The following is a 19,865-nucleotide window of genomic DNA, read 5'->3' on the forward strand; positions in this document are numbered from 1 at the left end:
TTTTGGGGGTTTGCATCGAGTCCAGGGGACAGGATTGTGACTCTTATGTGTCCTTTTCCAGCTCCAAGGTCGTCTGTGAGAGTGACTGAGGCAGGCTGTGTGTGTGACTGTGAAGTCTCAGTTTGGCTGAAGAGCCCATCGCAGGGGGCTGGGGAGTGGGTGCAGGGCTGGGCCTGGGGTCCCTCTGAGCATCCTTGGTGCAGAGCATGTGATCCAAGAGGGCGGTCAGCTGGGGAGTGGGGTCCCTGACTGGCAGGACAGTGCACACCTTACTTCTTGGTCCCTGCGGGCATGTCCAGGGCTGGTCACCCCTGCCCCCAGCCACTTCGATCCCCTCCCCTGTCCTCCCTTCTCTTCTTGGCTCTGAGATCAGGGGCCAGGTGTGGGGTTGGAACACCTGCTGGGCCTCTGGCTCCTCTTCTTGCGGAACTCAAACTCATCCACGGTCCACACAGCCCCCTTCTCGCTCTCCACGCGTACGAAGCACTTGTGCAGGCTCAGGTTGTGGCGGATGGCATTCTGTGCAAGGAGGACCAGCCAGCCGGGCCAGGGCCAGGGGGTGGGGGGATCAGGCAGTCATGCACTGATGCCAGCAGTGCCCACCCCAAACTGACTTCCTGCCCTTTCCCAACACGCCTCCAAGCCCCCTCCCAGGCCCACCTGTGGTGGCATTTGAGGCCCTCCCAGCCACTGCCCCGTCCAAAGAAGCTCACCTTCCAGGTGGCTGGGTGGTTTCTGAAGAAGGCAAACATGCGTGTAAACCAGTGATAGATCTCGTTGAGTGTCCGCTGCTTCTCAGGAGCCTCCAGGATGGCCTGGAGGTTAGGGAGTGTGGGGGTGAGGGGAGCTGCTCCCCCAAATGCAGCCTGACAGGGGCACTGGCCCACCTTGGGCTGGCCTCTGACCTGGGTGGAATTGTGGGGACAGGGGAAGGGAGGGAGATAGTGAGGGGTGACGGGTCAGAGACAGGGTTAGAAGTGGGGTGAGGGTGGGGCTGGGATGGGGTTAGGTGAAGGATCAGGGCTGGAGTGAAGTTAAATTTCTGGGGTGGAGTTGGAGCTCTTGGGATGGGGGTAGGGTGAGATTTCAGGGTTTAGGAAGTTTAAGGGCCAGGGGTGGGGTACAGTTAGGGTTTGGAAGGAGTAAAGGGCCCAGCAGAGTTAGAGGTCAGATACGTGACTGGTTAAGGGTCAGGCTGGGGATGAGGTGGGGTGAGTCAAGGGGCGAGGGGTGGGATGAGGTGTAGCATTAGGTCAGGAGGCAGAGATGGGCCTAGTTATTTTGTGTGTCTGGACTGTAGTTAGGTCTTGACTGTGTGTGGTTGTTTAAGGATCAGGGATGGGATTGGGTGTGGAGTGAGGCTGAGGGTCTGGGAATTTGATCTGCTGGGATTTAGGAATGGAATTGCGTCAGGGGTCGGTGATCATGGCTGCAGTGAGCCTCCGGGTTTGGATCGGGTGAGGCAGGTGAATGAGTGGTGTTGTGTAGGGTTAGGTGTGGGCCTGGGGTGAAGGTCCATGTGGGATCTGGTGAAGCTTTGGGGAAGGCATTAGGGAGATTAAGATGAAGGGGTTGGGATGGGGTGAGGTGGGAAGGGGTTAGGGATGGGGTCTAGCAGGGGGATGTCTTGACAGACTAGGGTACGTCAGGGCTGAGGAAGGAGTTAAGGTGAACCTGAGGTGGGCATAGGGGAAGGGGCAGAGATCAGATTAGTTTGGGGGCTATTTATAGGCCCAGGAGGCAGTTAGGCATGGGGTTGAGGTGGTCGTTAGGAAAGGGGTGGATTTAGGGCCGGCTCTTGGCTTGCCATGGCTTGGATAGCAGTTGAGGTGTGGGTTTGGGGTGTAGATGGGGAATCACATCTAAGGCATGGGTTTGTTCACACAGGAGGCCCCCTGAGGGTGTTTGGTGAGGGGAAGGTCCTCCACCCCAGCCCTCTCTTCCTTCTCCTCAGCCTAGCACCCCGCTTACCCAGCGGATGAGGGTGGCATAGGTGAAAGGGGGCCGCATGTTGTGGAACTTGAAGTAGTCCATGTTGTGGAAGAACTCTGCAAGAGGTGGGGAGGGATCAGGGGCCATCTGGGAACTCCTCACTCCCTCTTCCACCCTCTGCTCTCCACCAGCTGTCGAGTCTGCATGCCTGAAATCCCACTGTGTACACGGCTTTCCAGGATCACAATCACTGTTGGCTAAGCACTCTACGTAAATGATACCATTTCCTCTTTACACTGCTCCCACCACTATAGGGCTTATTCTTCCCAAGGTTTAAAAGTAGTAACTTCCACACCAAAGGGATATAACTGGTTAAGTGGCGGGGCCAGGAGGGCACTCAAAGGCCCTGATCCCTGTTAAACCCATAGCCCAGACCTTGTGGATGGCAGAGGATTGGGGAGCTCAGCAAGTCACCCTGCTTTTTCTTGGTGGTGGGGAGACAAAGAGTCCCTGGGAATTATTAAGCTAGCTCTCTCCCTCCTGATGACCAAATAGAGTGAGTGGCTGAAGCTCAGAGTGAGTGAGTCCCAACCTCCAGGGAAGACAGGGCTAGACATCTGAGACCACAATGGGGGCTTGGAGGCCATGGAATTCCAGAGAGGAAGCTTTTGCAAGCAATTGCCATTTCCCAAAGGCTGGGTGGCAGTGGCAGGGGAGAGTGGTCCCCAACCTTGTACCAGTTAGGGAGATGAGGGGTCAGGGGGCACCGTGTAGGACATGCACCACCCTTACCTGGGAATGTGCTGTTTCCATGGCTGCCCCAGAGGTGCCTCCGCACGGCAAACAGGCCATCGGGGGCCTCCTGGGGTCCTGGCCAGGCTGGGACGGTGGTGCCTGGGGTGCTAGTGGCTACGATACAGCAGGAGCCCTTGTCAGATGATGCCTGGGGGAAGAGGGAGGGGCTGGTGACCCAGAGGCTTAAACTTTCCACTTTAGTTTTAAATAAATGTTTTTATTAACAAAAGCAAGGGCGTCCTCAATTCCACTCTGATGTGGAATCCGACGAAGCAGCACAAACCATATTTATTAGAGTGGAGGTGTGGACAAATGGGTGTAGAGCACCAGTGATGGGGCCACAAGCTAGGGTTGAATTGGGCTCTTCTGCCACCCAACTGGGACCTTGAGGAAGTCACCTAAGCCTCCCTGGCCTCAATTTTCCTCAACTGTGAAGTAGAGATGATAGTAATACCTCACACAGGCATCATGAGGAATTAAATAAGGTAACATCACCAAAGTGCTCAGAAACAATGCCTGATACCCAGGGCTGGCTATATGATCACTGCAGGTGCCCAGGGCCCGGCACTTTGTTTAATGTTCTGCAATCATCACTTTGAAATCCGAGCCCTGTGATTTCATTTTGCACCAGGCCCTGTGAGTTATATAGGTGGTTCTGCCAGCAGCACGTGGTCTGTGTTCAGTGTTGGGTGATTTGCTGTTGCTTTGCAAACTCAAGATCGTGATGTCTGGGGATCTTAAGATCAGAGAGTTTGTAAGCAGAAAGTGACAGATTCCCAGGTCTGGTTGTGTTTGGAGCTGGGGACAGGGGCCCAGAGATCCCAGGACCTGGGTGCAAGGATAGGTCCCCTGCACCCTGCAGGAGCCTCTCCCACTGCCCAGCCGTCCGTGCCACCTGTGGGGTCTGGGGTGGCTCACCGCAGATGGAGCCTTGGTTTGGGCCATCTTCCCGGCCAGATGGGCCTGCATAGCACCCAGCTTCTCCTTCTCCAGCACCAGCTGTGAGGACAGGCACAGAGTGAGGCCTCGACCCGCTCTTTCTCTTCCACTTCTTTGCCCGGGCTGTGGTCTTCCCTGGGAGTGCCCTGCCCCCTTCCTTCCTTCAGGCCAGGCCCCTTCCTGGGTGAGCTTGGCTCCTGGCATGGGGTGGACTGACCATTTACCACACCCCCACATCACCTGTTGCTCCAGAGATTGCACCACCTCCCTCTGGAGCAGACACTGCGCCCTGCCCTTCTCATCCAGGAGATGGTCTGCCTGGCAGTGCCTGGGTAGGGGGAAGAGTCCACGCAGGTGACCATGGTGGGCCCAGCCTTCTGGCTCAACATTCTGAGGGGAAAGGGCTCAGACTCTCTGGGGGAAGGTCTCTTCAGAGTCTCAGCCTCCCTCCCCTCTTTTGACCTCAGTCTCCCTCTCACACCTGTCATTCCTTCAATGCATGCCACTTGGCATCTACTCTATGGCCAGGGTGCTGGAGATGATGATGGATGGGTAGTGAGCTGAGAGCGGGCCAGGTAAGTGAGAGTGGGAAAGGCATTCCAGATGGAGAGGACCGCCTGTCCAAAGGCCTGGTCGTGAACACAGGATGCACTGAGTTGCCACTGATAGTTGGGTATGGTTGGAGAAGGGGGTGGGTGTGAGACAGAGAGAGAGAAACAGTGTGTATGTGTGTGTGTGTGTGATGGGGCTGAGAGGAGGCAGCAACAGCCACTGTGAGGATCTGGGACTTCAGGGATCAATAAAATCAGGCTGGTGTGTTGGCATGACAGGGTAGCAGGGCAAAGCAGTTAGGAGTGTGGATTCTGGAGGCTGGCTATCACTCAGAAGCTGGGTGATCTTGATCAAGACACAACCTCGCTGGCCTCAATTTCTTCGTCTGTAAAATGGAGGCAATCAGCACACACCTCTATTGTGATGCCCCATTATACAGATGAGGAAACTGAGGCTCAGAGAAACTAAGTAATTTGCCCAAGATCAGAGCCCATGAGTGATGGAGTCAGGCTCTGAACCCACAGTCTCAGCTTTTGCCTCTTTCATCTTACTCCCTATCAGGATGAGGCGTGCGCTGAAACCTGCACCCCCAGACCTCCCACAAACTGACCCCCACCCCTGGACCAGAATGGGCCTGGTGGGCCCGGCTCACTCACTTGAGGAAGTCTTCTGGCTCCTTGAAGACCTTCTCACATCCGGGCCACTTGCAGACGCCATTTGCTAGCAGTGAGTAGGAGCCCTGGGGCACAGTCGAAAGGGTGCTAGGGGGGACAAAGAGTGTCAGGGGCGGGCGTGGCAGGGCAGGGAGCCTTCCCAGCCCTGTGCACTGACCTGTCTTTCCTAGGCATGCCGGGGCTTGGGAAGGTGCAGAGCAGTGCTGGCTCCCTGGAAACCCACTCCAGGCTGGCCACGTTGATTCCTGCATGGGGGACAGGGCACCTCTGGGTGCCAGGCTCTGAAGCTTGGCCCCGACCAGGCCTCTCGTTTTGAGCTTCCGACCCCCCCCTGAGTTTAGCAGGCCCAGACTCCCAGGGGGCTCTGTGGTCCCTAACCTCCAAAGCTTCTGTAGAACAGCTCAAAGACTGTGCTGACATTTCGACTAACTGCAAAAGATCTGTGGTTCTGGGATTTTGACATTCTGCGTCTTTAAGATTCTGACATTTTTGAGAGGTTGGAGTTTCCAAGATGATAAGACCTGACCCCTCTGGCCCCCCGAGGGCCGTGATTCAGCAGCCCACACTGCTTTAGTTCAAGGATTGGGGGCTCTGGGGTTCTGTGGAACTGTGGGGTACAGTGTTACCAGGTGGCAGGCCGGGCCGGGCCTTGAGAGAGAAGAGCCCCGTAGCAGCAGTGGGTGGCGGGAGGCTGATCATAGCTGGGCTGTCCAGTGGGCGCACCTGCAGCACAGGGGTCCGGGCATGGGCGTCCACCGTTGAGAGCTGGGGGCACATGAGGGCTGTGGTTCAACCTGGTCCCCTCCCCAGTTCTCCCGCCTGCTCCACCCTCCCTACCCGTGCTGAGCTGGTACCTGGTGCACGAAGTGTGGCCTGTCCTGGAGGAGCGCCTGCAAGTGGGGCGAGGGACCCAGCCGAGCTCCGGAGGGTGCCACCATGACAAGGGGTACTGTGGGCATCTGGGGGAAGGCAGGTGGGTGACATGCTATCCTTATGCTCATTCTACATGTCTAATCCCTATACTCCTCACTACAACCCTGCCTACTGGGTACTATGACCATCCCCATTTTACATATGTGGAAACTGAGGCTAAGGGAGACTGGGTGACTGTTTCAAGGTCAAGCCAGCTAGTAAGTTTCGGAGCTGGCTTCCATCCCGTCACCTTACCTCTGTGGGCCCCCAGCCCTTTGTCACATGGGGGTGGAGACACACACGGCTATGCCTGTGGGACGATGATGGGGTCTCCTCTCCTGAGATATGGGTTGGGAGGTTGGTGAGAGCCTCGAATCTCTGAGACCTGCTATGTGGGGACTTTCTTGGCCCTGTGACATCTGCATAAGTCACAGACTTGCCTGGGACCCAGAAAACCACTTCCTGTGCCCCAGCTGGGCCCCCCCTCCCAGTGCCACAGTAAAGGTCGGCACCTGTAGGCCCAGGTGCCCCACCCTGCCTGCCCTATCCTGGACCCTAGGCCTTACCTGCAGCTGTGATGGTGGCATGGGGTTCAAGGAGGAAGAGGAAGTGTGGGCCCCGCTTCGGAGATCCCGGCCTTGGAAAGTAGTCCCTGGGCTCTTGGTGCCCAGCTGGTCTGAGGCCTTGGGTGCAGCCCTCCAGCTGGGCGAGGCTCCTGGGGATGGGCTGAGTACCAAGGAAGGGGCCAAGGGCTTGGCTGGCCTGGGGTTGGGCATTGGGTCCTTGTTCAAGGGCAGGCTGCAGGGACACAAGAAGAAGGAAGTTACATGTGTGCTGGGCTGTGCGGACTGTTTGAACCATGTGGACACCCCCTCTGGTCAGAGCAGGCACTGGCCAGGGACTGTCCCAAAGGGACCCCAGCTCTGGTCACATGTGTGTGCCTGTGTACACACATACTTGGTGTCAGGGACACAGGTGTGCCTACTATGGCTCAAAGCACACCCCCCGTGCAGACATACATAGACCGAGTACACAGCCTGCCCGCACACACTGGCACAACCCTGCTGGGGAATTCAGGCTGGTTTTGGGGGCTTCAGTCAGGGTAGATTTCAGAACTTGAGTGGTGGACTTCAAACCTCCACCCTCCTGTCCTCCCAGAACTGGGTACAAGCCACACAACTTTTGCTGACCCTGCTAGGACTGGGTTCTGATTTTCTCCTGGGAGCACTGTTACCCCAGTGACTTGGGCATATCTGGGAGTAAGAGGGGGGCATGGAGTCAAAAGATCCCTCTGGCTGCTGTAAGAGGGGGATGCTCTAGGGAGGTGAGGGCAGAAGTAGGGGGAATAGTGAGGAGGCTACTACAATAGTCCAGGCAAGCAACAGTCCAGACCAGGCTGATGGCAGTGGATATGGTGAGAAGTGGTGAGTTATGCTGAGTTATGTTTTGAAGGTGGAGTCAGGAGAACTGGATGGCAGCTTGGATGTGGGAGGTGAGAGAGGGAGGGTCATGGTGACTTATGGGTGTTAGCTGGGCAGCTGGAGGGACAGAGCTGACATGACCTGGGATGGGGGAGACATGGGGGAGCAGGGTAGGGGGTCATGATCCAGGTGTCGAGGGACATGGAAAGTCTGGCATTAGATGTGCAAGTGGCAAGGCCGGGTAGGAGCTGAGTGAAGAAGTCTGGAGCTTAGACGGGCATCTCTAAGATCATCTCCATGCTCCCACCCTGCACGGAGCTGGCAGGGCAGGTACCAGAAAAGAGGAAATACAGATTCTCTTGAGCCAGGGCTGGTACAAGCTCCTTGACTTGGCTCCCACCAGAGTTTACCCCAGTCTCTGCTTTGCAGGCCTGCCTCCCAGCCATTGCTCATGCTATTCGACCTACCCAGAATGCTTGCTCCTTTTCCTATCCAGAAAGCCCTGTCCAGAAAGTTCTCCTAAATGGCTCCAGAACCTTACACTCTCTGATGGGCAGGGCCTTGGTTTCTCAGATTCATGTAATCCAAGTCTGAGAGGAAGCCAGAACTGGAAGGGACTGCCAAGTCCAACTTCCATGCTATGGAAGTGGCTAACCAGGTAGTGTCCCACAGCCCCATGGTGACTTGAGAACTCTACTTTCTCCAGAAAGTGTGTGTGTGTCTGTGTGTGTGTTCATGTCCCAGTCTCACCCCACAGCACTGGGATGGGCACAGAGCTGCTGAGAGCAGACCTGGGGAGTAGAAGGGAGGGTTCTGAGGGGGCAGTAGCTCCTTTTTTTCTTTGCTGTCAGCGGGTGTCAGAGCTATGGTGCTGAAGGAAGTAGGGGTAAGAATCCAGGTATTTAAACCCCTAGTCTTTCAGGGGCTTAGGGCATTACTGCCTGAGAATTAAGAGCCTGGGTCTGTGGAGGCTCAGAACAAGGGCCAGAGAGACTGTCGAAGACCCTGAAGACGTGAGTGAATGAATGAGTGGATGAAGGCAGGCAGAGATCACGGTGAGGCTTGAACAAGCCAAGGGACATCAGGCTGCCAGCAAACCATCCAAAGCTATGGAAGATGCGTGAACAGATTCTCATACCCCTATGAGGAACCACCCCTGCCGACACCTTGATCTCGGACTTTGGCCTCCAGAACTGTGCGACAAACCGTTTCTGTGGTGTAAGCCACCTAGTTTGTGGTACTTTGTCACAGAAGACCTGAGCAAACCAATACCGGTTTTGGTGGATGCATGAATGTTTCCCAGCGCTCTGGCCTGGTCCACAAGGCTAGCTTGTGGTCGGTTCTCCAGTTGCCTGGACCCTTGGCCAGAGCATATAAGAAACCACTTCCCCAGATACATCTGGAACCACCTGAGTCAGGGCAGCATAGATACATTCTCAGAAAGGGGCCGTGGATATGGTCTGTCTGGTGGTGGGGTACCTGGAGGGCCAGACTGGGCAGCCGGCTTCCTGCACTGTCTGTTGGGGCGTCCCTTTCTGACTATTTCTCAGAAGCCACATGGAGGATGTTTCTGGGACACAGATTGTATTTTCGTATCGGGGTCTGCATCTGAGCCCTGCTGTCACAGCCCCCGACTTCCCCAGATATTTCTGCCATTGACGTCATGGTGGCCGGATGCACTGGGCTTCATCAGTACCAAGGAGGAAAAGAAGGGGGCAGGTACCCCACCCCACGGGTTTCATTCCGAGAATTGGCCATCCCGTCCTGCAGCTGGTTTGGCCCAGGTGGGGTGATGTGGCTGCTGGCGGATGTGGTGAGTGACGTCCATCTGGCCACCATGACGAGCCCTGGGCCCTGTAGACCTGGCCCTTCTTGGGCCATGGAGAGGCCCAAGGTTTGACGCTTGGGGAGCGCCATGTAGACCCCACAGAGACTGGGGCCCTCGGAGTCTTCAAATGGTACGATGCCAGAACCTTAGAATCATAGAACATTATTTCTTAGATTCAAACGATCCCAGAATCTCGAACCCACAGACTCTGTGGGGTCCATGGGCTCAGCTTCTCAGTATGTGAAGGCCTACGTCCCTGGTGCCCAAATTCACTGGAACTTCCTGAAGTTCACAGTGCCTCCTGCCTACCAGGCCTGGAATTGCAGCAAGCCTTCCCTCGGCCTCCCTCCTAAGTTCTGGGAAAGCAGGAAGGTCAGAATCATCCTCTGCTTCCCCCAGCCTGGAACCAGGCTCTGACACTAACCAGCTGTAACATTCCTCAGGCTCAAATGTAAATTTAGACAATAATAGTACCCATCTTCCAAAGTTAATGTGTACTAAATGCTTAATGAAATGTCAGTGACCAGTAGATGGACCCGTGAAGGGTCTGTCTTCCTGTCCATTCTGGGACAAAGCTCCCAGACTCACAGCCACTATGCCAGAGATGTGGGAGGGAAGGAAGGGGACATTGAGGCCAGCACACCTTTGGCTAGGACCTCATGGTGGGAGCAGGAAAGGCCCTGGTCTTTGCCAGTAGAGAGTGCACCATCAGGCTCTCTGGAGGGGCTCCAGGATAGAGTCCCAGGGACCAGTGCCAACTCTGGGGACATGGCTGAGCCCTGTCCACAGCCAGACTCACAAACAGACCGACTGATGTCCCTCTAGTATCACCACCCTCTGGCCATGAGGCTTCCTGACTCATGGGGCCCTGGGACCCCACCCAGCCTAGCTCTTATGAGGCTGGCCCCACACTGTGACCCTGAGGGTCCAACTTGTGAGAGGGCTGAAGGGAGAATGGCAGCAGATGGGAGGCAGCCCAGGGTCCCCCGTGCCTGTGATGGGTGCCGAGGAGTAGTCTGAGGCCTACGGTTGGGGAGAGAGACAGAGCCAGGGCCCCTCTGAGAGTCTCGGGATCTGAGCTCGGGTCTCAGCTCTGCCACTATGTCTCTGTGAGGGCTTCATGGAGTCTTTCTGCCCATCTCCTGGCCTCAATCTGCCCCCTCTGTATGCTGGGAAGGGGAGGGGTATGGAGTGGATGAGGGCCAGGGGCCTTGTGCTCTGTGTCTGGGTGAGCGGCTAGGTGTCTGCAGGCCTTTGATTCGATACTGCCCTTCTATCCAGGGGAATAGCTGGAGACCGGGATACAGAGAGACAAGGAGAGACAGAAACAGACATAGGCAAATTGAGAGACCCAGAGGACAACAGCTACAGAGAGAGATGGGAGAGACATGGGGTGGGACAGAGAGAGACACTCGGAGAGAGAAACAAAGAGAATGAGAAAGATAATGAGAGAGGAGAGACAGTGAGGACGAGCAAGGAACCCACAGGAGCAGAATGTCAAAGACAGAGAACAAGAGAGACAGAAATAGGGAGATGGGGAGAGACAAAGAGACAGACGAGAGACAGCAAGAGACAGAGAAAGAGAGAGAGGGAGACAGAGAGAGACAGAGAAAGAGATGCTCCAAGTAAGAACAGTTGTTGGTCTCTGGCTGGAGGAACTGATCCTTTGTTATTCCACAATAACAAAGGAATAACAAAGGGCAAGGCGCCAGGGCTTTCAGTGGGTGCTACATTGTAGCGAAGAGCAACAATCACAAAATGCTGTGGCCCTGGCACCAGAAGAGACACTGAGGGGGAACAGAAGGGGAAAAGCTCAAATACAGACCATGTATTTGAGCTCAAAAACATCTACAGGGAATGGAGTTGTGATGAATGTGGCACGTGGCATTTCAAACCAGGAGACATTGAAAGAGACTGTTCAACAAATGTTTCTGGGATAATTAAGGGGACAATAAAGTTAATGACTGACCAGTCCATTTTCCCACCAACCCCTCCCTGCCTAGTGTGAAATGTCACCCTCATCATATACCCTAAAATAAATTCCAGATCCATTAAAGGGATAAATAATAATATCCTATATTGATCTTGGGTTTATTGTATGCCAGGCCCTATGCTAAGCATTTAAGAAGGTTGAGAGATTTAATCCTTGCGACCACCCTTTGAGGTTGGTACTATTATAACCATCACAGTACCAATGAGGAAATGGAGGTATAGAGAGGTTAGATGCCTGGCTAAAAATCACACAGATTGCTTGGGCTGAGGTTGGGTTTGTCCCAGACAGTTTGGCTCCAATACCCACACTCTTAACCTCTAAAGTAAATGGAAAAAATGAAGCCATAAAAGAGAAGAAAAGCCAACACAGGTGAACATTTATCTCATTTTCAAGTGGGAAAGGACTTTCTAAGCATAAAACCAGAGACAGTAACCACAGAAGAAAAGACTAACCTCGTTGACAATATAAAAACATCATAAGCATCACAAAACAGCAGAAATAGAAAAACAACTTCAGCAAATGATGAATTGAGAGAGAATATTTGCTGTATATGTATGGCTGAGAGAAGGTTAATATCCTTTTATATAAAGAGCTGTGACACATCAATAAATTAAAATAATGAACACCCTATTAGGACTAAGGACATGACCAGACAACTGGGGGGGAAAAAGCATGAATGGTCAACAAACAGTATTATCAAAAGGTGCAAATTTCAACAACATGGTAATATTTTTCTTACCTGTTATGTTGGGAAAGGACTAAAAAATGATAATACCCACCCATGGTTAGCTCAAGTAGAGGGAACATAAAACAGGACAACGTTTTGGGAGAACAATTTGTAGAAAAGGTCAGAAACCTTAAAAATGCACAAACCCTTTGCCCTAGCCACTCGACTTGTAGGAATTCGAGGGATTAATCAGGGATGATTATGGGAAAAACTAGAAACAACCTGAATGTCCAAAAATCAGCACTTGGTTAAACCAGCCGTGGTTCACACCAAAGTGAAGATAGTCTGGACAGTTATAAAAGATCATTTTATGTTGAAACATTTTTCAGTGACCTACAAAAATGCTCCTATTCATTGAATAAAGCAGAAACAAAATCAACAGATAGCCAGATAGCATGATTCTAATTTGGTTAAAAAAAAAATACTAACAGTTAACACTCAGTGAGCACTTGCTAAGCCTGCAGAGACAAAATCACACGGACCCTGAATGATCTACTCTGTTACTGGACATGGATCCTGGCCACACACACATACACACACCAGGTCCTAAGGGTATGACCCTGCAGCTAAACCATGGTTGACAACGGTGTGAAGTGCCCCCCAGGAGGCTCTCATCATGCGGTGCGAGCACAAGTTCATGTTAAGGGCTCAGCCCAACCCAACTCCTCTTTTGATCAGGGCAAACAGAATTGAAGCTCATTCTTGTAAAATGTAAATGTCCTTCTCAACGTTATTTAACACACTGTTATTAACCACCAACTGTACAAAGTTCAGTGCTAGACTTTGGGGTGTGGGGAGGCAGGCAGGGAGAAGGCAAGATGAGTGAATAGGAAAGGTGGTGGGAGAGACGGAGGAAAGGAGACAGACGGAGTGTGGTCAAGATGGAGGAGACAGCAACAGGGGAAATGGTCAGAGACAGAGAGAGACAGAGGGATGGAGAGTGTGCATTCCAGGAAAAGACAGAAAAAGAGTGGGGCAGAGAAACATAAAAAGAACGAGACAGAGAGGTATGGGAGGTATCAAGAGAGAAGAGCCGAAGAGATGCCACAGACGTAATTGAAATTTCCAGTTTTACCTGGATAGTATTTCAAGTTGTTCAAAGCTCTGCAATTCATAAAGATTGGCAGTTGATATATTTAAAATATCTTACCCATCCACTCATTGATCCATTTATTTATCTTTGCCTCTGCCTCAGCACTGATTAAGTGCTTATCTATCAGTCTTCTGGCGTTTGTTATTACTATTATTACTGTAAATAATACCTTACCTGACCAGGACCACAGGAGCTGTGTGCGTCTTGACAGTCCCCAAGGGCCCCCGATCCCCTCAATGCCTACCTCACTGTCGTCTCTTCCGTTGTACCCACATCTGGTGGGGGAGAGTGGGGACACTCACCTTGGTGAACTGGACTGACAGAAAAGGATCAGCTTGGCTTGTGGGAAACTGTCACATATCAAAAACAACTTTGCTTTTATACCGAGAAGAAAAACCACGGTGTGGAAGCCACAGACCTCTCTCTTCTAATAATCCAATTTTTTTTTTGATGAGTGTGTACGCTGATAATCACGGGGTGGGGGGGGGTTCTCATAGTTTTTTTCTTCTCTCTCTCTCTCTCACTCGCTTGCTCTGTTTCTTCTCTTCTTGATTATGAGACTTAAACGGAAATTTTGAAATTTTGGGTTTTTTCTTTGCCCTTTACGAGTCATCTGAAAATATGATTTCTTCCCCTCACTACAGAGGTGAGAGGTATCAATGAGATAACAAGGCTCATGAGAAACCACAGTTTTTAAAACAATTGTGTAGAGTTAGAAAAAAAGGGAAAAGAACTCAAATAAATCACAGGGGCTTCTCAGGCAAGTAGAGATGCCACCCCATGAGTGAAGGCATATGTGAGGGTCTCCGAGGAAAGGGAGAGACGAACTACAGGCTATGCATGGATGGGAAATGCCAGGGAAATAAATGAAATAGGGTTGCATTTCCAGAGGCCTTGCTCTGGTCCAGGCCTGTTTACCCTTAAGTGGAACTGACATGGTCATCACACTCTTACTGCCCAAGGATGAGGAGCTCTGGACATTCTTGCAACCCATCTTCTGAGACTGAGGGGCATAGAAGTTAATCTACCGAGAAAAAATGCAGGGAGTCCCTCCCTACCCCCGCACAATTCACAGAATCCAAGAGTCTGGGAATCACCCCCAGAATCCACTGAACATCACTGAATGAGGAAAGGGAGAAAAGTCTTGCCTCATTATATCTCAGGGCCTGAGAACTCTGACCCAGAGGCTGCCCTACCAGGAAGGTCCCAACCAGACCCCAGTATTAATATATCCATCCTCGCAAAGCCTGGAGAGGCCCGTTGGGACACCAAACTTCTCATGGTCAGGTACATCATGTTCTGATGCTTCTGAGGCCCTCAGCCTTTGTAATTTTCTACTCTGACAAATCCCAGTTTCTAAGGATTTAGTATTCCAAATATCCACCATCATCCCTATAGCTGATAGTTATCTCAGATTTTCCATGTGCCAGGCACAGCACTGAACACTTCTCACAACTAATCATGTTCAATCCTCACCACAGCCCTTGGAGATCCATCTGTCATCACGGCGGTTATACATATTGGGAAAACGGAGACATGAGGTAGTCCGGCAATGTGCCTGGGATCACAGAGCTGGTGAACAGGGGCCCTGTGTCCCATCAGTGGTGGAGTTTGAAACCCCCATGTTTCCTTGAGCACAATGGTCTCACGTTTTAAATTCTAGGCTGCAATGACAGGGAGGTTCTGAGATTTGGAGATTCTTCGGGGGGCTTGAAGGTTTCAGGTTGTCCAAGACTTGGTGGCTGCATTTCCTCACCTCAGTGAGCTTTCCCTCCAATCAATCTTCAACAGGTGTGAGCAGCCCTCGGGCTTCTCCAGATAAGCCATGGCTGAGACTCTCTGCCTTTAGCACTCCAGTGCCCTGCAGAGCCTAGGGTTCTGCCATCCAATGTCTACTCCAACCCGTCTGCAAGATTGGCTTCAGGCCTGGGGAACAGAAATTGGGAAGAGCTTATTCACATGGTATAAACCTCCTGTCCAAGACCCAACCCCTTCACTTCTTTTTCTCCCCATTCCCTCTCAAGTTTTCAAAAGAAGGAGAGCCTCTTTCCTCCACTCAGACTTACCTTTCTGGAAAAGTGCAGAGGGGCCTGGTGGCCTGGCTTTGTAAAGACAAGAAAAAAAAAAGTGAATAGAGAAAAAAGACCTAAAAAAAAAAAAAAAAGCCAACAACAATAAAGAAAAAAAAAAAAAACCAAATCTCCCTACCATTAGTTCAAAACAATTTCACTGGTTGAGGCGTTTGAGGTGGTAAGATATGTCTGAGACCCAAAGATGGCCCATGTGTGCCGAGCAGCCAGGGGAGGCACCAAGTGGGGTAAGGTCTCAGGCTGGAGGCCTTCAGGGATCCTGCATACAGCAGGAGCTTAAAAGATGTGGCATGTGGTTAAGAGCAAGAGATGGGGTGAGGAACGGGCTTGTCAGGAAGGAGTCTGACTTTACGGATGTCCCTTGCTCCTTGTGGACTTGGGGGGTCTGAACTATATAACTGTAAACCAGGTCAGTTCTAGAAGCTGAGGCCCCATTCCCTGCCCCAGGACCTGTTCCCTCCTGAGAGAGGGGGCTCTTTTTTCCCTTTCAGAGTCCAAGGTGTGGGTTGCATCCTCCCCACAGGGCCCCTACCCTTCCTCTCTGTGAGAGGAGCACCAGAAAAGGAGGGAGAAGGCTGAGTGAGGGGTGATGCTGCTGCTGTTGGGGGCCAGGACTCGTGCACAGCGAGGACCAAGGGGTCAAGTGGGCAGAGGTCAGGGTCACCACCTCTCTGCACTGGACTACATCCTCTCGCAGAGGAGGCTTCTATGGGAGAGGGGACAGGATTAAATAGAGAGGCTGGCGAAAGTCTGCAGAGAAGTGGGCCTTTGACAAAGATTTGAAGGAGGTGAGGGGGGAGTCATGTAGATGATATCTGAGCAATTCCAGAGGAAATAGCCAGTGCTAAGATCCTGATGTGGGAGTGTGCCTGATCTGCTGAAAATATACCAAGGAGGTCCGTGTGGTTAGAGTGGTGCAAGTGAGAGAAATGGGTAGGAGGTGAGGTAAGACAGGGGACTGGGGGGAGGGGCATTGAACCATACAGGACCTTATAGCCCATGGTAAGGACTTTGGCTTTTACTGAATGAGCAGGAGGCCATGGGAGGGTTGTGAGCAGGGGAGAGATGTGAACTGTCATAGGATTTAACAGGATCCTTTTGATTGCTGAGTGTAGAATGGACTGTAGGAGTGAGGGTGGAAGCAGAGGCATCAGTGAGAGAAAGGCTACTGCAGTAATCCATGTGACTGATGATGGTGCTGGCAGTGGAGGGAGTGGGAGAGGGCATATTTGGGAAATATAGCAAATGGAGAGCTGACAGGATTTGCTGAAGGATGACAGTCTTAGGCCAGACCAGGACACAGACGAAGGACTTCCTGGACTACTTAACATCTTGAAATTTTAGGTGAGAAAAAAAAAAGTTCTATCTTGTTTAAGCCCATATTATTTTGTGTGGGTTTCCCTGTTATTTGCAACTAAACATATTAGTTCCTGGCCCATGACCCTATCCTGGACACAGACCTGAGGAGGGGAGCCCGCCGGGAGAACTGCCTTTCTCCTAGGGATGTTGTGAGTCAGAACCTTCCATACAGTGGGTGTTCAGAAAAATCCTCCCAGGATGGAGGGAGAACATGTCATGTTCAGTGGACACAAGCTACAATTCCGTTCCCACAGGAGGCAGGGTTTCAAAGTAAGAGTGGAAGGGGAGTGAGAGGAATTCATTAGATGACCAAGAAGGAGCAGTACTCTTGGAGGAGGGAACAGTAGGAGTAGAGACCGAGACAGAAAGAAGGGAGCTGAGGCCACTGAGGGGTGTGGAGTTTGAGTCAGGCAAGAAAGACAGGGCTCTGGTTTGTGATTACATTAGTCAATGTCTGCCAACATGCTCAACCAACTCCTGGATGCATACAGTCATCACTCAGTGTTTCTGAGCTGGAGTTAGAAAAAGCTAATCTTCCCCATAAAGCTCTGACTCTCATTTGGCCATTCACTCAAAAATGATGCCAAGTCTGGAGAATACTGAAGATGATAATCAGGGGCATTCTTGGCTAGTGGTACAGCTCAAGGAAAGGCTCGGAGCTGGGTCGAGCAGGCCCAGTAACTGCGACAGGAGAGGTCCGTTGTGCCTTGTTAGGTTTCACATGAGGATGCAATCTAGGTCTCAGGGGCTCTGGGCATTCACACTCCTGGGGCAACAGGGAATCACAGAGGATTAAGGAGAACGTAAATTCATCCATCACCGACTCGATGGACGTGAGTTTGAGTGAACTCTGGGAGTTGGTGATGGACAGGGAGGCCTGGCGTGCTGCGATTCATGGGATCGCAGAGTCGGACACGACTGAGCGACTGAACTGAACTGAACTGAAATTCATCCGTCAGAGGTGTACTCTTCCTAAGGGCTGCCTACATTCTACAGATCAGTGGCCTGATCACCCTACAGCTCAGGCGGCCTACGCACTGTCCTCTTCTCTGGCCTCCTTATTGGCTGTTCATCTTCTTCACAACACCTAAAACATCCCAGTTGGTTCTGCTCTTTGCAGTCCCGCCTCCGGGTCCTTCTACACTTTCTGGCTTCGGCATTGGTTCATCCCGTTCTAGCACTGCCCTTTGCGGTCTCAACTGCTTTCACTCTGGCTCCCCCATTGGCTACCTGGCAGCTCTTCCTTGCTACTTCATCGCCCACCCCATTGGCTCTTCCCCTCCCCTCCCCGCTGAGGCTGCTGACACCACCTCCTGTTCATCTTTTTTAGCCTCCTTATTGGTTACGTCTGCCCTGGCACCGCCCCTTAAAGGCGTAGTGCACACTTACAAGACTCTCCATTGGCTCACTGCAGCTATTATCGTCATCCTTCCTTACATCACCGGCGCGCGGCTCCCCATTGGCTCTTCGCTGTCTCTCTCTTCCGTCCCACTACCTACGCAACCTACGGATCTCCTACTTTTCTGGCCTTTCTGTTCGCTCCCTGCTGCCCCATCGCCTGTAGCCATTCCATTTTCCCAACCACCCCAGCTCACACTTCCCCATTAGCTATCCTACGTCTGCTCTCTTCATCCCGGGCCCGCACCCCCCACGCATCCAGGCCTCTCCATTGATTCCTCGATCATCCCGCCTCGTACACCGCCCACTCTCGGGCATCCCCATTGGTTGTGTGCTTCCCCTGCACGCACTTCATCGCCTACGTCACGCATGCGCGGATCCCCATTGGTTCTCCGCTATACCTGTCTTCGTTTCACCGCCTACGTCCCCCGTGAGTCGTAACCCTCCCCCGCGCTGGCCTTCCCATTGGCTGCCCGCCCCTTCTGGCCCTGCCCCCGCCGGTCCCGCTGCCGGTGCCGTCGGTGCCGCCGCCGCCGCCAATATGGCGCGCACGGCCCCTGTGGAGCCCCCGCTGCGGCATCCCGCGCCCCCCTCGCTGGCCTCGGGCGAGCCCCGCACCTCAGTAGAGGCAGCGGTGGCCCCGCGGAGGGTGCTGTTCGCCGACGAGGCCCTGGGGCTGCCGCTGGCGCAGCTGCGCCGCTACCGGCCGTGGGGCGGGCCCGGGGCGGGCAAGATGGCGGCGGCGGCCGGGCAAGATGGTGACGGCGGCGGGGCTGAGGACGACGATGGCGAGGATGGGGATGAAGGGGAGGAGGAAGAGGAGGCTTGCCCCGAGCCCTCGCCGTTGTGCCCCGTTCCCGCTGGCGGGGGGTTTTACCTGGTGCCCACATTTTCGCTGCCGCCCGCGCCGGGCCGTCTGGAGCGCTTGGGGCGCGTCATGGTGGAGCTGGAGGCGCTGCTGCCGCCTCCCGGAGCGGTCCCCGGGGGTGCCGGGGTGTGGGTGCCTGGGGGGCGCCCGCCAGTGCTGCGAGGGTTGGTCCGCGTGCTGAACCGCTCTTTCGAGAAGGTGGTGCACGTGCGGGCCTCACACGACGGCTGGGCTTCCTTCTGCGACCACCCAGCACGCTACGTCCCGCGCAGCCCGCCGGGGGCAGGAGCGGGAGGACCAGGAGCAGGAGATCCCATCTTGGATCTGGGCCTTGGCCTGGGCCCTGGCCAGGTGTCCGCCTCCTCGCCCGACGACGGTGGCCGCACTGACCGCTTTGCCTTCCAGCTGCCCTTTGCTGAGGGCGCGGGCGATGGGGCGCGCCTGGACTTCGTGGTGCGCTATGAGACCCCCGAGGGCACTTTCTGGGCCAACAACCACGGCCGCAACTACACAGTTCTGCTCCGGATTGCACCCGCTCCCATACCCACTGATGCTGAAGGGCTGCTCCAGCAGCAGCAGCTGGAGCCACAGCCCGAGTGCCAGGGCCCCGTGGAGGCTGAGGCCAGGCAGCTGAAGAGCTGCATGAAGCCGATGAGGCGCAGGTAATGTCTGCCAGCGCCACCTCCGCCAACGCAGGGCTGTGTTTAGGATGGAGGACAAGCATTCCAACAACCCTCAGGCCTGCTGTCCAGGACAGGGAGGAGGGCACGTTCAGTCAGTTAGTCAAAGAGTAATGGAGACCAAACATGTGCTAGGCCGTGTTTTAATTACTGGGGTTTCATTGATTTATTGAGGTCCACTGTAAAGCCCTGAACAAGACAGACATCTTCCCTGCCCTCAAGGTTCATACAAGCTTTTGTAAGCATGGTTTGAAAAAAACCCACAGGTATATAAGATACATAGGATAAGATTAACTGCTGAGAGAAAAGTAAAATAGAGTAAGGGGATAGTTTGGGAGGGAATAGCTGCTTTAGGCAGGATGTTTGGGGAGGGCCTTTGAGGGAGTGAATCCTGGATGCTGGTAAAGAGTTATGTACAGATGCGGGGGGGTTGTAGAAAAGGGAACAGGGAGGACTTTCTGAGGAGGTGCTGTTTTAACTGAGCTCTGAATGATAAAGAGGAATAGCTATGCACATATGACGGTGTTTTAGGGAGCAAGAACAGCAAGTGCAAAGGTCCTGAGCTGGAAATGAATCTGGTATGAATGAAGGATAATGTGCTGGA

The 19,865-nt window shown here is 53.2% G+C and overlaps 2 protein-coding genes across 7 annotated transcripts in view; one reads left to right on the top strand and one right to left on the bottom strand.

Annotated features, from left to right (window-relative positions):
* FOXP3 (forkhead box P3) lies at positions 1 to 18,676 on the bottom strand. 3 transcript variants are annotated; one of them, XM_061410101.1, is made up of 13 exons: positions 18,591 to 18,676; positions 14,623 to 14,792; positions 6,371 to 6,602; positions 5,747 to 5,851; positions 5,519 to 5,657; positions 5,050 to 5,137; positions 4,875 to 4,979; positions 3,907 to 3,994; positions 3,646 to 3,726; positions 2,725 to 2,875; positions 1,972 to 2,048; positions 714 to 815; positions 1 to 519 (listed from the first exon to the last, which is right to left on the bottom strand). In XM_061410101.1, the coding sequence occupies exons 2-13, from the start codon at positions 14,691 to 14,693 to the stop codon at positions 370 to 372; spliced, it is 1,389 nt and encodes a 462-aa protein (XP_061266085.1). In that variant the 5' UTR covers positions 14,694 to 14,792; positions 18,591 to 18,676; the 3' UTR covers positions 1 to 369. The 3 variants fall into 3 exon arrangements, with proteins under 3 accessions (XP_061266085.1, XP_061266086.1, XP_061266087.1); XM_061410102.1 differs by having other exon boundaries at positions 14,343 to 14,792; XM_061410103.1 differs by lacking the exon at positions 5,747 to 5,851.
* The window catches only part of PPP1R3F (protein phosphatase 1 regulatory subunit 3F), a 16,405-nt gene continuing 14,316 nt past the window's right edge, over positions 17,777 to 19,865 (top strand). For 2 of the 4 annotated variants that reach the window (XM_061410095.1, XM_061410096.1), the window contains exon 1: positions 18,192 to 19,243. In XM_061410095.1, coding sequence (XP_061266079.1) covers positions 18,255 to 19,243 — 989 coding nt within the window. In that variant the 5' untranslated portion in view covers positions 18,192 to 18,254. Of the gene's footprint in view, positions 18,144 to 18,191; positions 19,244 to 19,865 lie in introns of those variants that run through there. The other 2 variants (XM_061410098.1, XM_061410097.1) reach the window with 2 other exon arrangements.

This window comes from Bos javanicus, chromosome X (assembly GCF_032452875.1).
Source record: "Bos javanicus breed banteng chromosome X, ARS-OSU_banteng_1.0, whole genome shotgun sequence".
Classification (NCBI taxonomy): Eukaryota; Metazoa; Chordata; class Mammalia; order Artiodactyla; family Bovidae; genus Bos; species Bos javanicus.

Excerpts from the sequence above, each read along its gene's own strand:
- FOXP3 (XM_061410101.1), bottom strand. The coding sequence starts at position 14,693 with ATGGCTTATCTGGAGAAGCCCGAGGGCTGCTCACACCTGTTGAAGATT. Across the intron at positions 5,658-5,746 it reads GGCCACACTTCGTGCACCAG|CTCTCAACGGTGGACGCCCA; the intron begins GTACCAGCTCAG and ends ATGTGCCCCCAG. Across the intron at positions 4,980-5,049 it reads GGCATGCCTAGGAAAGACAG|CACCCTTTCGACTGTGCCCC; the intron begins GTCAGTGCACAG and ends TGTCCCCCCTAG.